We start from the raw sequence: 16,041 nt of genomic DNA, 5'->3' as shown, positions 1-16,041 counted from the left end.
TAATTAACTCGACCTTCCCAAAGAGGACACGCCGATAAAGCGGCCATTTCTCCTTCAGAGGCTGCAACGCCGATAATCCAAACAAAATCATTTCCCCGCAAAGCAAGTAGTTAGATGCCGCAAGACACCGTGCTAAGAACAGTTTGCTGATACGCGCGGCGTCCGCCGTCGATATTACGCAGTATGACGCCAGATCCTCTCGCATCTGTAACTGAGCAGTACACGGGCAATAAACGAGAAGACATCCTCTAGGCGTCTAATCAGAAGGCTATTCGAAAAATAACTTCCTTTAATTTTTGTAAACGACTCCAATAGATTAAGTATGTTTTTACGTACACTGACAGGAAAAAAAAAAGATAGAAACACCGAGAAGATTTGCGACATAAACGATAACTGGTAGGCGTGTTTTTACATTTGAAAGCTGATGTCAATTCAGTTATCGCGCCAGCTGCGTGAGAGTGGCACTAGTAGCGCCACAATGAGGATGCAAACCAGGTTTGCTTTAAATACACGCTGTAACGGTCGTGAGCGGCAGTTACCTTTGAGATGGGACGTGGTTAACTGACATTAGTCAGGAATGAGTTTAAGGCGACGTAGACGCCGTTATTAACAACTCACTGAGTTTAGAAGCCCTGTAGTACGACTACTAGAAGCTGGATGTGCCTTCTGCGATTTTGCAGAAACACTTGGCACGAGTGTAGCCGCTGTACAAGATTGTCGACAGCGGTGTTCACAAGAATGTGCTATCGCAAGAAGACCGGAGTCTGGACGGCTACGAGGGAGGACATCATGTTCGGCGTGGGGCTCTGGCACGTCGTACTGCATCTGCAGCAGTTGGCACCACAGGGACATAACGAACTGTCCTAAATCGGTTACTTCAAGGACAGCCAGACCTCCTGTAGCGTGCATTCCACTCACCCCGCGATTTCAGTGGTGTCAAGGGAGAGCTCGTTGGAGAGCAAGGTGAAGGTCTGTTGTGTTAACTGATGAAAGCTGGTTCTGCCTCGGTGCAAGTGATGGCCGTGTGTTGGTTAGAAGGAATCCGGTTGAGGGCCAGCAACCATCCTGTCTGTTTCCTGGACCAACACGTGGCGTTATGGTATGGGGTGCACCAGCACTCTACCCAAACATCCTGACTGCAAATTCGTACGTTAATCTAGTGATTCGACCTCTTGTGCCATTCCAGGTAGTGTTTGCCAACAGAATTACTCTTGCCCACATACCGCTATTCGGGCCCAGCATGTTCTACAGACTATCGACATGTTGCCTTGGCCTACTCGATCACCAAACCTGTCTCCAATGGAGCCCATGTGGGACATGATCAACATTATGCGCCCCTGATTGACAGACCAAGTACAAGAGATATGTAACTGCATCCCACAAAGTGACATTCGGCACCTGTACAACACAATGCATGCATGTTTGCATGCTTGCATTCAACTTTCGGCGGCTACACCGGTTATTAATGATCCATCATTTCACATTTGCAGTGGCGCATCTCGCGCTTCCTGAAATCTTGCAATATTAATCACTGACAAATGTTGCCTACATAGAAGTATTTCCGAAATTTCATTACTCTGCATTGATTATTTGTTGGTGTTGAGATTTTTTCCCGTCAGCGTATATACAACCTAAAGCTAAAACCACAACCACTTTCCTAGATAATTGTCTAATACGTTAAGGCGCTTGAGATTTCGAGGAATGAGTTTTCCTGTGTCCTCGTTGATGAATTCGGCCACCTGTGAGCCATATTATGCCTTAACACGGCTTTAACTCGTCGTAACCTTCAAACGACTGTGACATTACCCATTTTCTTTCATCTTCGGAAAAGGTGAAAATCACTGGACGACAAATCGTGACAGAACGGAGAATGATGTTATCGTGAACAACAGCATCTGATGCCTTTTGTTCTGAATGGTCTTCTGAGCTTGTTTAGGGTTTCACAGTAATTTTTAGAGTTTATTATACTGCCTCTTTCCATAAAATCGGAAAGGAGTATGCTTGTTGTATCCCAGAAAACATTTGTCATCAATCTCTTCGCAGAAAATGTTTGGTGTCGTTCAATGACGAACTAGTGTTTTTTTTACTGACTGTTTTTCCACATTGACTTTTGCAACCCATGCTTTATCTCCTGACACAACTGAAGCGAGCAATTCTTCTCTTTCTGCAACATACGTTATCAAAAACGTTCGTTTCGTGGGCATTAGTCAGAAGCTTTTGGACCCATAGTGCTCACAATTTGTGATAATCAAGTTATTTCAAAATTTGTTGGCACATTAAAACTATGTCGGACGGGAAAACTAAACCAGACTACGGAGCTATCCCGGTACGTCCAGAATCGCTCAGAGTTGAAGCTGGTGCCGTTGTTAAGACTTAGATTCGCATTCGGAAATCTGTATTGAAATCCCCGTCCTTACATACAGACTTGGAGTTTCCTCGTGTTCGCTAACCGTTTTACGGAAAATGTGGTGATGGTTCTTTTGGAAACAATTCGTCTATTTTCTTTCACCCATCCTTGTCATTCCCGAGCAAATGGTTCAAATGGCTCTGAGCACTATGGGACTGAACTTCTGAGGTCATTAGTCCCCTAGAACTTAGAACTACTTAAACCTAACTAACCTAAGGACATCACACACATCCATGCCCGAGGCAGGATTCGAACCTGCGACCGTAGCGGTCACGCGGTTCCAGACTGTATTTGTTTTATTTATTTATTTATTGCCAAATTATAGACCTGTTACCTGATGTTTAAAACAGGTCGTACATCTTACAATTTTCGTTTTTCATCTTTTTACAGTTTTCTTTGCTTTTGTTTTATCTACAACATTTACAAAGAATGATTCAAAATAACAATAATTTGACGTTGAAATATAAATAAAATTTTGTTGTTTTTAAGAAGAATATAAAAAGAAGATAGGATAGATGAGAGATATGTTAGTACCATCACCGAGTGTGACTGACGGTGAATACCTCGGAATGGTTTCATCGAGCCGTTGACAGCCAGTCACACACACACACACACAAATGGTTATTAGTAGAGAAATAATGTTTCTTATCCTATTTGTTACTGATCCTATGTATTAACTACATTAGGTGCGCATCCTTGTACAGCATTTGGTGTTTTCTTGGCTAGATTGCCAGCAATTTGCTTATTTACTGTCACATCTCAGCTTCCTCCTCCTGTTCCTCCTCATTTTCTCTATTTTCGCTGTCACTGTGGGTATCGCTGTCCATTCTCTGGAGATTTCTGTTACGCTGCACATAGGCATGTCTGTGATGTCGTGTCCGCATATACTCTTCATGTGTTGTTTTTGAAATACTGTTTGTTAGTGCGTTTAATTGTGCCCATTGTTCTTCGTCTCTTATTGCTGTGTATATATCTATGTCTGTATCTGTGTAATCTAAGTGTAGTGTATGTCTATTGTTCGCGTATTGCCCGCAGGAAAAGACAGTGTGTTCTGGGGAACCTTCTTCCCCGCATGTGCATGTAGGTGTCTGCCTCAGACTCACGCGGTTTAAGTGCGTGGGATAAGGTCCGTGCCCGGTTAAGAAATGTACCATACCGCGGCTGGGATCGATATGTCTCATTCTCAACCGCTCCCTTATGTCAGGGAGGAAGTCGTGCAGCCTACGTCCCTTATCACTTACATCCCACTCACCTTGCCATGTATCCAAACGCCAACTTTTAAGGTGACGTATCGTCTGTATGGGCACACCGGTTATTGTGTGTACCTTATCTAGTCTCCCCACCTTTAACCAGTACCTTGCAGCTCTGTATTTGATCGTGATATCTATGGGGAGTATTCCGAGCACCACACACAGTGCATCCGCTGAGGTGGTACCGAAGGCTCCAGATAGCCTAAGTAGGACACTTCTCTGCCCTCGTCTGACGGATGCTTTGTTGGTGACCATGTTCAGTCTATGTGCCCACGTGCTAGCTGCAAAGCTGAGTACTGATACGAAGAGCGCACAGTGGTATGTACGTATGACTGGTAGAGGTAGTCTGTACTGTTTTGAATTTAGCCTCACCAGTTTGTGGAGTATTTTTTCTGCTTTGTCTGTTGTCAGCCTTATGTGTTCGTGGAAATTCAATTTTTCATCTATGTGTACCCCAAGATAGCGCGTAATGCGTGCTCGTTTGATGTTTGTGTCCCCAATTTTAACCGAAGGATTCCTTTGCAGTGATCCTTTCAGTAAAGTGTATGCTGTTTTGTTTTCGGCTATACTGAGTTTGTTGTTGTGACATCACTGAGTAATTGTTTGTATTAATCCACTGGCTTTCTCTTCTAACTGGGCTCTGTTGTTTGCAGTGACTACAACTAATAGGTCATCTGTGTAGGCGACAATTCCGCCTGACCTGTCATCCCCATCCAGAAGTTGTAGGAGGGGTTCGATTGTTATGTCCCAGAAGATGGGGCCGCAGATCGACCCTTGAGGACAGACTTTGGTAATTCTTTTAATTACTTTCCGGCTGTCCATCTGCCATTCGACTACTCGGTCTTTACAGTAGTCCAGAAAACTGTTGTACAGTGATTGCGGTATCTCCAGATGTCTTAGCCTCTGAAACAGTGCTGGCCACCAAAGATTATCAAATGCTCCAGACTGTAGCGCCTACAACCGCTCGGCCACTCAGGCCGGCCATTCCCGAGCATTTTGTTTTAATTTATTGGTTTTTGGGATGTGTCTAATCAGCCATCTGGCCAGTGAGTCCCCGGTCGGAGAAAATCTCCGACGCGGCCGGGAAGCGAACTCGGTCCCTCTCACTTGGTAGTCTGTCGCACTGACCGCGCAGTTACCGAGCTTCAGCTCCGTCTGTAACGACTTCAACGTCATGGGTAAACCCTAATATTCTTCCCTTCACCTAGGCTGTGACTATGCCCTTTCTCCATGATATCCATTTTCTCGAAATGCGCTGTAGCAAGGTATGCAGGAGACATTCTGTGACGTTTGGTAAGCAGCAGAGAAATACTGGCAGAACTGAAGGTGTGAGGGCGGCTCGTGAGCTGTGCATTAGATAGTTCAGTCAATAACATTTCCTGCGAAAGGCATGGGAGGAGTTCGAAGTCTGGTGTGGCACAAAGAAAGCTCCACGGATGCTGCAACTGTTTCTCGAGGAATAAAAATAAGATTTTATTATTTTAGGTAAATAAATTCTTAAGTCACACTAGGTACAAGACATCCAGTGCATAATGACGATAGACACCTGGAGACAAGACGATTAACTGAGGTCGCGTGTGCGGTGTAATACGGGCGCTTCGTGACTATTTTTATAGTGGCAATGAGTCAATTGAGTACCTGGGGTATCTACAGAAAACATAACGTTACATGGGACAACCATTTACTTCACTCCCATGGTATTTGTAGCCCCACTGTTGCTTGGCTTGTGACTACGAATATTCATTGCAGTTTTTTCTTTAATTGATGTGAGGAGATTTTTCTACATGTAACATCTCCACAAGGCTTCTTAACCTGCAGTCTGAGAGAAATGACAATGATATCCATCTGGTACTTCTGTATCAGAGCATATCTGTAACTTGCACTCAGGGACTCCGAATGACAGACAAAATTTATTTTTAACACTTTGTGCTACATGTTGCAGCTGGCACAGAGATATATCGTAAAGCCACACTTCAAGTTACTCCAAAGAGAACTATGAACTCTGGTATTCTTCACAGAAGATCATTTACGAAACGAAAACTGAGGCCCCTGGAACGCAAATAGTCAAAGCTTCTCCAAATTGCTGTGAAAACAGAAGGCAAAGAAAGGGTAAATACTTTTTAAAGTCACAGTCTGCATGAACTTCAGACGTTTGGTATGAATCGAAGGGCACTCAACGTCTAAAGGAACAGAGTGTTACCTAATCTAAAACTTCCTTTCACACAGGTGATCATTGCATCTTGTTGCTAACCTGTACTGAACCAATCATTACTCAATCATTACCCCGAAACAAGTATTTTGACTATGACTTGCCACTTACACCTCTCGTAGACCTTATGAAGCATGAACCCCAGGGCGCAACGTGCTTTTGCACCAGCCCTACCATTAAAACTGCGATTCTTTAGTACGACACCCAGTCCTGCGTTACTTTAAATAGTAACGTGTAAGCAAGACTTTGCGTCTCCTTCTTTCTACCTATCCACATCTTAGTGTAATTTTATGTGCTTTAATTATTTGTTTAACTATTGTAAATATTTTTCTGTACAAGAAACTGTACATAATTAAATAAAATAATCACTACTTAACCAGTTGTAAACAATTTTCATGCATTATGTAAACTGTTATTTGCAAATGTACATAGAACAAAACTCACAATGAATGCTCAGGCCTCATAAACTTTCAATTATTTGAAATATTTCCGTTAACTAAGGTGAGTGATGTGACTTCATAAATTCGCGTCTTGTGTAGTGATTGTATAGTGTCAAATTAATTCTAAGAATGTTGTGGTTGCAAATCTTGGAGACCATTCGTCATCAAGAAGAGTTTAAGCAATGGCTTGAACAACGAAGTAGCAATCCCATTGACAATTATTGTTCAAAGGATCGCACCTCACCGCCCTGTACCGTCTGCACAGAAGTCGTACAACTTCCGTGAAGTGGACGTTGCAGAAGTCACAGGTGCTACACACCCAATCCTGCTCCTTGGTGATTCGTCAGCTACCTTCATCAGCCACAAACTACTACAATTCTGAAATCTGATGCGTGTACTCTTTCACATAAATGATGATGATGTGCGACTTAGTACGTGGGCTTTCTATTGAAACAATAAATAAAACACGCTTCTCCTTTCTCTTAGTTTGAAGTTCGAGTACAGTTTACGAACCTCTATGACATCCAGCATGAATGGAAGATGGGATCCCATTACATGCGACTCAGTTTAAATAAGACATTGGAAGTGTAGTAAATGCAGTGAACTATGGTAAAACTAATTATGTCTCATCACTTTATTCTTGTTACTAACGCTAATCAGCTATGAAGGTGGCTCTGTTTCGCATGGATCCTCCTTGCCACATTCTTTCTTCGTATTTGAGTGATGGAGTCCTTAACAAATTCTCGATTTTCCTCTGCTCTTACATGTTTTCTTTCCTAATCTACTAGGTGGCATGATTTTGTAGTGTATTTATATAGGCATGTTTTCAAACATTGTGAAGATGTATCATATCCAAGCTGCACTCTCTTGTTACATTGTTCAGGGACCGATGACCTTAACAATTTGGTCCCATAGGAACTTACCACAAATTTCCAGATTTTTACATTGTTCAGGTCTATAAGGTTTAATAAGACGCTTCCACTGTGCAACTACTGATTTGACAAATAACACACACATTTTCAAATATCCTGTTTACTTAGTGTCCTCCGATATGTAAATTTCTAAAATCGTTAAGAAAATCAGTTACCTTGTTATATATTACTTCTACTGCCAATGACTTAATGTTAATGTGAGATAATATACCACTGTATTTGAAATTCTATAAATACATGTAATGTTTGTAATGTTATTGGTGTAAAAAATGTTTCCATGCATGAAAAACGAGCCAATACCATGTAAATGTTGTAATTAAAATAAAACGCAGTCACACTCATGTGTTACTTCTTCTTCTCTCGCTATTGCAGAGTATTTCAGCATCCTCAAACGTTCATTAAATTCCTGTCTGAAAGTTGGACTTCAGACAGAGAACTCCGTCGATAAAATATGTTTTGGAGTTTACTACTAAAATATTTCACTCATCCCTCATGAAAATTTATTGAATGGGAACACCAGACAGTTATTGTTCCTTTGGCGACAGTTCTGTTGTGTCCTCAGTAATGTCATTAATGTAGCGAGACAACTGAGCCTTGGCGTTTTTGGTTTTTCCATAATTTCCATAGAAGTTAATACCAACTACCTTAAATGATAATATGAGGTTTTGTTTACTTTTGCTAGAAACAATAAAGGTGTGAGCTGTAAGTAAATGAGAACAAACTATTTTCAGAAAAAGTGGAGACAGGTCGTTATAGTAGACAGTGAAAGACCGGCTTCTAATTAAAATCATGAAAAACTGCTTTCCGAAAGAAGACTATCGTATTTTCTGGAGAAGTACTAAATTGTTTGTCAGTGTCTATTTCGGAGCAACAGAACGAATAATTCACACGGACTGAATCTCAGCGCAGATTCTACATTTTAATCATAACACCCGTATTATCCCTTTATCTGGACGACAGATCAGGAATTACGTTGAGGCACGTGTGAGTTACAAGGCAACTCCGTGCATGTAAATACAAATAATTCTTTTGCGACAGCATTAATATTAAAAAAGGACCTATGCTGTGAAATGTATATACATTTAGATAAGTGGCAGAAGGTAACCTATTAGTGAAATGAGCTTATGCACTTTAATGGTCTGTCGAAAGTATATAACGGAGCCATGTCTTCTGAAATCTCCAATGTCCCAAGTTTTATATAATTACGGATGTGCGTCGAGGTATCCAAGGTGGCGATGATGGAAGATTCGTGAGGCAAGTAGCGCGTCGTGTTCTATCCATCCGGCACATTAAATCTGCGGCGAAGAGGAGCAATCTCTCGTCAGCGTAATGTTTCATCATTATATCCGATGTGGAAATTTGTCATGTTTCTCTATCGACTTACTAGCTGAATAACGAGCTGGCTATTTGCCTGGAAACTAAACAATTGGATAATTCTTCGTTAACTTGACTTCGTGTAACAATTTATTAAGTTCGTTTTCAGTTTTTTTTAACCTGAACCAATTTCACATTCTCAGTATTTGCACCATCCGACGAGTCGCACTATAGGATCTTGTGCACAAGCCCTCTTAGATTCTTTTCTACTTAAAAGTATTAGACGGACAGGGCCCAAACATCAAATTTCTTAACCATTTCGACTCGCTCCTCAAAAACACGCGAAAATTTCGGTTATGAAGACGTTAACATCAGAGCGCTGATAAAAAAACTGTGTGTCTCCTATGGAGCAGTCAAGCGCAAGGGCGCATTTTCTCTGGCGTTTCAGCAGATATTATCAATTTCCTTCCTACAATACAATCGACCCAGACAAATAATGCTCTAGAATTGATTAGTGGGATAAGGATATCATGTAGAACGAAGCGGGAATTATATCCAACTGTCAGAAGTGGTATAAATCAAGCTACAGTCGCCCATTACAAACAGTATTGTAAGGTGCTTAAAAATGTTGTTAGAAAGGCAAAACGTATGTGGTGCGCAAATAGAATAACTAATACACAGGATACAATCAAAACCATATGATCAGTTGTGAAGGTAGTGTCTGATCAGTAGCGCAAGGTCAACAATATAAGGTTAGTTCGTAGGAAAAATATTTATGTTACCGATAAATCGGATATATGTACAGTATTTAACAATCATTTTTGAGCATTGATAGTGAATTAAATAAAACTTTAGTTTCTACAGGTAATCATATAACACTCTTGGAAAATGCCTTACCGAGACTGAAATACTCCTCTGTGATACTGACAAGGGGAAGATTGAGTCAATAATTAAGGACTCTCATGCATATGATGGAGGCCTAGCAGAATCTTAAAGTATTGTGCAGCACATGTTACCCCTGTAATTGGCCATATTTGTAGTTTTATCTTTAGGAATAGTCAGTTTCCTGAATGATTAAAGTACTCAGTAGTAAAGCCTCTTTATAAAAAGGGAGAAAGGGATAATGTAGACAATTTTAGACCTATTTCTATGCCATCAGTGTTTGCTACAGTTATTGAAAAGGCTGTGTATGTGAGGGTAATTGATCATTTTACATCATATAATTTGCTATCAAATGTACAGTTCGGCCTTAGAAGTCGCTTAACAATTGAAAATGCTATATTCTCTTTTCTCTGTGAGGTACTTGATGGGTTAAACAAAAGGTTTCGAACGCTAGGCATATTTTTTTTGGTTTAACTAAGGCGTTTGATTGTGATGATCACAAAATATTGCTCCTGAAGTTGGACCATTACGGAATACGGGGAGTAGCTCACAATCGGTTCACTTCAACAACAGTCAGCAAAACGTGTTGAGAATGGCTGTTATGTGGGGTCTGAGTGGAGTACGGTCAAATGGGGATGTCCAAGGGATCAGTCTTGGGGCCACTCCTGTTCCTTATTTATATACATGATATGGCCTCTAGTATTATGGGTAACTCTAAAATATTTCTGTTTGCTGATGACACTAGTTTGGTAGTAAAGGATGTTGAGTGCAATTCATGACATACGTTTATGGCTTGTAGAAAATAAACTAACGCTAAATCACAGTAAGACTCAGTTTTTACAGTTCCTGACACACAATTCAACAAAACCCGACGTTTTATTTTCACAGAATGGGTATATGATTAGTGAAACTGAACAGTTCACATATTTAGGTGTTCAGGTAGATAATAAACTGTCGTGTACAGTCCACGTTCGGGATCTTGTTCAAAGAATTAATGGTCCCATTTCAACTATTCGAACGGCATCTGAAGTAAGTGATCGTTCGACACGAAAATTAGTCTACTTTGCTTATTTTCATTCGCTTATGTAGTATGGTATTATATTTTGGGGTAACTCTTCGCATTCTAAAAGGATATTTTTGTTTTGAGAAACTGGCGGTTCGGGCAATAAGTGGTGTAAGTTCACGAACCCTTGTCGACCCCTGTTCACTAGTCTAGGTTCATTGGCCCCTCAATGTATATATACTTTACTGTCGTTTCTTGTTAACAGTATCAGCTTATTGCCAAGAATAAGCAGCTTTCACTCAGTTAATACTTGGCAGAAATCCAACCTCCATTTGGATCGGATTTTCTTAACTATTGTGCAAAACGGTGTGCAGTATATTGCTGCATCCATTTTCAGTAAGCTACTACAAGAATCCAAAAACATTAGCAGTAATCCACGCGCTTTCAAACCGATACTGAAGAGTTTTTTCATGGGTCACTCTTTCTACTCTGTTGAGGAGTTCCTTGAAAAATTAAGCTGATTCTTACGGTATATTGTGGACTGCGTCTGCTGTAACTTGTGGCTCGACATTTTTGGGTTCATAAACATTTTATTTTTATCTATTATTACTTTTATTTTGTAATTTCATATACTGACATCTTCCATGACCTTGGAGATTTGCTTCTCAATTTGGTCCTACGGCACTTGACGTGTAAATAAATAAATAACTCTCTCACGCGACGTGTCGTTTCGACAGAAAGCCTCAAGTGTGTTTCTCATTCCAAACAAAATTATTTTGAAATGAGAATTTCACGTGCCCAATCGACAGAGGAGTCTTTTATTAGTCCAGGGACAATGAAACAGGATGAATAAACAGTACTGTTGCAGCGCTGCGGCATCGCGCTAGCAGCCAGCGTAGGCTGTTGTTGCTGGAGTACTGGTTGTTCTTTGTGTTTCACTGTTCCTGTCAACACATCACACTAGACTATTTTGAGACCGCTCTATCGAATGAGCACGAAAAATTCCGATTTAATAATAATTTAGTTTCTAAAGGGAAACAAAACATCGCTTTCTGTCGTCGCAAGAAAGACAAGACGAACGGTATATGGGTTGGGTTGATTCCAGCTACACTCCGCAAAAACGAAACTTCAAATATCTACCGAACTACCGCAGGCGAAGATGCTTCTGGCAATTCTTAGTAGAGACGCCCTGTATATATTTGAAACAGACCCACTTATTTCCCTAACGTTGTATTGCTGTAATTGCGAGGTTGGCGCTTCGATTCTCGCTAGACGCAATTTTTTTTACTTGAATTTATATTTTTTATCAATTTGAAACGTTCATTAACAAATATAGAATCGTTATTTTCTAGTAAAAATTTCATCTGTTAATTTTTCATTATTAATGTCACGAAGATGCGAATATTGATAATAAACTGAAATTTAGTACAAAAATGCGGAACATCAAATAGAAAATAAAACACTTTTTTTTTAGATATTACAAAAAATTATATAGAAACATAATACTAAAGGGTGTAACGGGTATAAGTGCAGATTTTTTATTGGTGAGTGAACATTACATCAGTATTTATGAAATTTGCAGACTGACAATCATAGCCATTAGGAGTAGTATGTTTTTAGGTAGGTAGTACCTCCACGTACGTGTAGCAAGAGTAAGCCATCAGCGCTTATATATTTAACAGCTAAGACATTCTGCATCAAATTTTAATTTATTAAGCATTTAATTTATTAATTAATTTAATTTATTAATTAATTAATTAAAAATAATAATTTCTTGTCTTTGCTTTGAAAAGTATGAAGCAGTATTTGTTAATTAACATTTAAATTCAATAATAGATACGTAATTACAGTGAAAGTACAACAATAGTTTGTGATTAGTGAGAATGTAACCAGCAAATCCGTGGCTACAAGAGTAAAATGCTATGCTGTCAGTTATACATTTTACATTAATTATACTTAGCAGCGATCGTAAACATAAATGTCGATTTCTTTCGTGTTCTTGCATCGTACTGCTGCAGGAAATTGATGCCCACGCACTGACCTTCAGTCCTGTAAGTATAAAAAGAACTGTAGAGGTCCAGTGTGAATGGTGCCGTTGTGAGTGTGGTACGTCATTTTTGAGAAAAGTCGTACATAAAAAAGGAGTTGAGCGCCGTTTACGTGAACGTATGCAACTTGGCCGTCGACGAACGGTTTGAAATCGTCGGGCGGGGCTCAGTAGTAAAGTGTGGCCGGGCTGCGTAGAGCGCGCGCGAGGAACTGCGCCGCTGCCTGCCGCTGACGGCCGGCTCCTCCTGCCGGCAGGTGACGAGCATGCCGGCCCCGACGCTGCCGCCGCCAGCCAGTCTTCCAGGCGGCCTGACGCGACGCGATGGCCCGCAAGCTGCGACCCCCGGACGCGGCCGCCGCTCGCGCGCGCACTGCCTGCCCCTCTGCCTGAGCCTCGTGCGCGCCGCCTAGCCGCCTGAGCCCGGGCCAGCAGACAACCGGCCACCAGCGGCCGGCCGCGCGCCTCGCCCTGGCCGACGGCTGGTCCTCTACCAAGTGAGTCATCCAGCGTTTCTCACTCTGTTCCCCAGCCGAAACGCTGTTTCGATGCAGCTCTCCGCCCTATATCCTATTAATGGCAAGGTTACAGGCCAATTCACACTACCGTCATTTGTTAATGGTAATGTTATAGGGCAGTCCACACTACCGTAATGGCACCGTCTCATCAGTGTGTATTCGCACAATAGGTGTGATGTCTATTCTTTCGGACGATCCGAAAGAAGACACAGTTTCGATTCTGCAGCAACGTCGAATCGAGACACAGAGGAAATGATGACATCAGCTGGCAGTCAGCAACGATTTATGTCGGTGGGCCAGGATTTTAACCCAGATCTCTTGCTTATTAAGAAGATGCACTGATCACTGCGCCTTCCAGAGACCGCACAGAATACCCTGTCAATATTCTACTGATGTAGGGCCCCTGCACATTAGCCTCAGCGGTGTACGCATCTCACTGATCTGAGAAGAGTTCGAGCTCGGTGTGCACTTGCGCGGAAGCAGTCGCTGGCCACCACCGCCTGTATTGTGTACAACGTCTTGCCGTGGAAACCTGGACAGGAGCAGAAATGATCAGCAAACGAGTTACCAGAAGATGCACTTAACTTATACTTCTCCGAGCATACGACGACACATATAAATAATGCAGCTAGAAATAAAGTCCAGATCGTACAGTAGAAACGAGGATGGGGATCTGTGAACTAAATCACGAACGATAATGTCGGCGTAGAATGACATAGCAAATAGGCTCCGAGTACGAGTGGCTGTGTGGCTGGGGCCGGCCATCCCACATTGCAGTGGCCTGCTCGGAGGTGTGGCTCGACAGACGTGCACCATTCGCTCCATCAGATCCCACACGACCGCTATTGGCGCCTGACGGAGACTTAAGTATAAATGTGGTGTCTGTACCTTCATACATGTCCAAAAGTAGTGTGTGGTATAAGTTGAGAGTTTTGGTCTGACGGGAGACGGGAGGCATGCATGGGATGTCCGTGCAGAGTGTTGGCCACTGTGTCCAGCTGACATAGTCATCAGTGCATCTGTCTAGTAAGCAGGAACCCAGGTTCTAATCCAAGTCTGGCACAAATTTTCATCGTGTCCCATTGACACAAATCAATGTGCACTGGAATCTAATGACATTAATTCCTTTGTGTCTTGTATTCACACTGTCCGTCACGTCACATGATCTCAACCCACACGGCTGTTTTCTCACTGGAATGCTCAACTGTTTCTGTGCGGGAAGTGCACGTACACAATGCGACAGCTTATATAAAGGGCTTATTTCAACAGTGGTACAAGTCCATTTTTGTTCATTTTGAGGTAGAGAGTCCTAAAGTTAAATCAACGCTGAAAAATCTGCAGTTGAGATATCAGAAATATTGAAGCATATGGCTTCTTGCTAAAGATGAACCTTTCTTTCTGTTTGTTTGGATCATTAATTTCAGAACCATTATAGATAGAAAAGTGGAGATAATGGACTTGTACCACTATTGAAATAAGCCCCGTTCATATACATGAATGATAGAGTCCACATTTCTACTAAAATGACATTTATTGTATTCATATGGCTAGCAGCTTGACAGGCTAGCTTGTAAGGAAGACAAAAGGGCGGAAAAACTCAAAAAAAGAGTGTGGGCCCGAAAAATGATGTCATTACAATCTACACAAGAGCAATTTTACACACACTACAACGAACTCGAGGAAGAGGAATCCGTATTTTGTAAATACTTCAGAATCTCGAAGCACCACTCTTTTTTAATTGCTTCGTCAAATTGCACCCAAAATTACGAATAGAAACACAGTGTTACGAGCTGCCATCACACCCTAGAAAAAACTGATTTGTTTGAGGTGGAGTTTAGTTGCCACTCCAGTACAAATTTTTATGCAATAGCCATATCTCCCTCAATACCTTTCCCTTCAGTATTAACAGGTTTTCTTTACATTTGATATTTAGCTTTTAATAGTTCAAGTGCCTTATTTGCACTGGACTTAGCTCGTGACCACTGATATCCGAAAAACTGTTTCACACACAATCCACACAGGCAGCACAGCTCCTTCGCAATATATAAGCCTTCCACAAATACACATTTCAACGAACAACTCTAATAAGTTACTTGATGTATACTCCACAAAAAAGTACTTTTCCACTGTTGCCGGGTCTGAAGGTTTCAGTCCATTTTTTTACCAAACATTTCAAACAGCTGACAACATCCAAATAAATGCCACTTACTAATCAATCAGATTCTACACACAGTACTTCTTGAGCTTTAAGCTGCAGCCTTAGTGCCACCCATTTCATTTTAAAATATTAAATTCTAATATGTATAAAAATCTGCATTATAAATTTAGTAGAGGGCACGTAATTTAAAAGTGCCATTCAAAAACCATTTGTGTCACATAATAATTAAACACAAATGTTAAAAGGTTTAAGATGTTTAGGAGACAGACGCCAAAACATTTAATTATTTGTTCCCTAACGCTTCGTTTCTAACAGAGTTTGACTACTTCCTACCACTCCCATCGTACAATTCTCACAGCTTCAATTAATCTTTCGTCATTCATTATGAAACTATGAATTTTAACAACAGAAATAATGAAACGAAATGGTTGCCATCATGTAACAAAAACAACAACTGATAGATAAGTAGGCTATATTTCCAGAGGCATCACAGCATGGCCGGCTGGTGTGGCCTAGTGGTTCTAGGCGCTTCAGTCTGGAACCGCGCGACCGCTACGGTCCCAGGTTCGAATCCTGCCTCGGGCATGGATGTGTGTGATTTCTTAGGTTAGTTAGGTTTAAGTAGTTGTAAGTTACAGGGGGCTGATGACCTCAGAAGTTAAGTCCCATAGTGCTCAGAGCCATTTGAACCATCACAGCATGTGGTGCAGTTGCTGTGCGCCCGACGACCAACAACAAATGAAAAGTGACTACAATTCAGATTTCGACATTACACTTTTACTTTAGATATACCTCACGCAGATGTATTATCCTATGTTTGCATAAGGTTTTTCTGCTGCTCGTTATGTCTAGTATACTTCGCTTTCCGCTTGATTCCTTGT

At 41.3% G+C, this 16,041-nt stretch overlaps 1 protein-coding gene across 1 annotated transcript in view; it reads left to right on the top strand.

Annotated features, from left to right (window-relative positions):
- The first annotated feature begins 2,284 nt into the window (after positions 1 to 2,284).
- The window catches only part of LOC124804964, a 77,999-nt gene continuing 64,242 nt past the window's right edge, over positions 2,285 to 16,041 (top strand). The window contains exons 1-2 of the mRNA XM_047265355.1: positions 2,285 to 2,326; positions 12,682 to 12,882. Of these exons, the coding sequence (XP_047121311.1) occupies positions 2,285 to 2,326; positions 12,682 to 12,882 (243 nt within the window). The remainder of the gene's footprint in view (positions 2,327 to 12,681; positions 12,883 to 16,041) is intronic.

The sequence above is a fragment of the Schistocerca piceifrons genome, chromosome 7 (genome assembly GCF_021461385.2).
Source record: "Schistocerca piceifrons isolate TAMUIC-IGC-003096 chromosome 7, iqSchPice1.1, whole genome shotgun sequence".
Taxonomy (NCBI): Eukaryota; Metazoa; Arthropoda; class Insecta; order Orthoptera; family Acrididae; genus Schistocerca; species Schistocerca piceifrons.
Note: the sequence above shows the minus strand (reverse complement) of the source record. Positions and strands in the feature narration are given on the sequence as shown.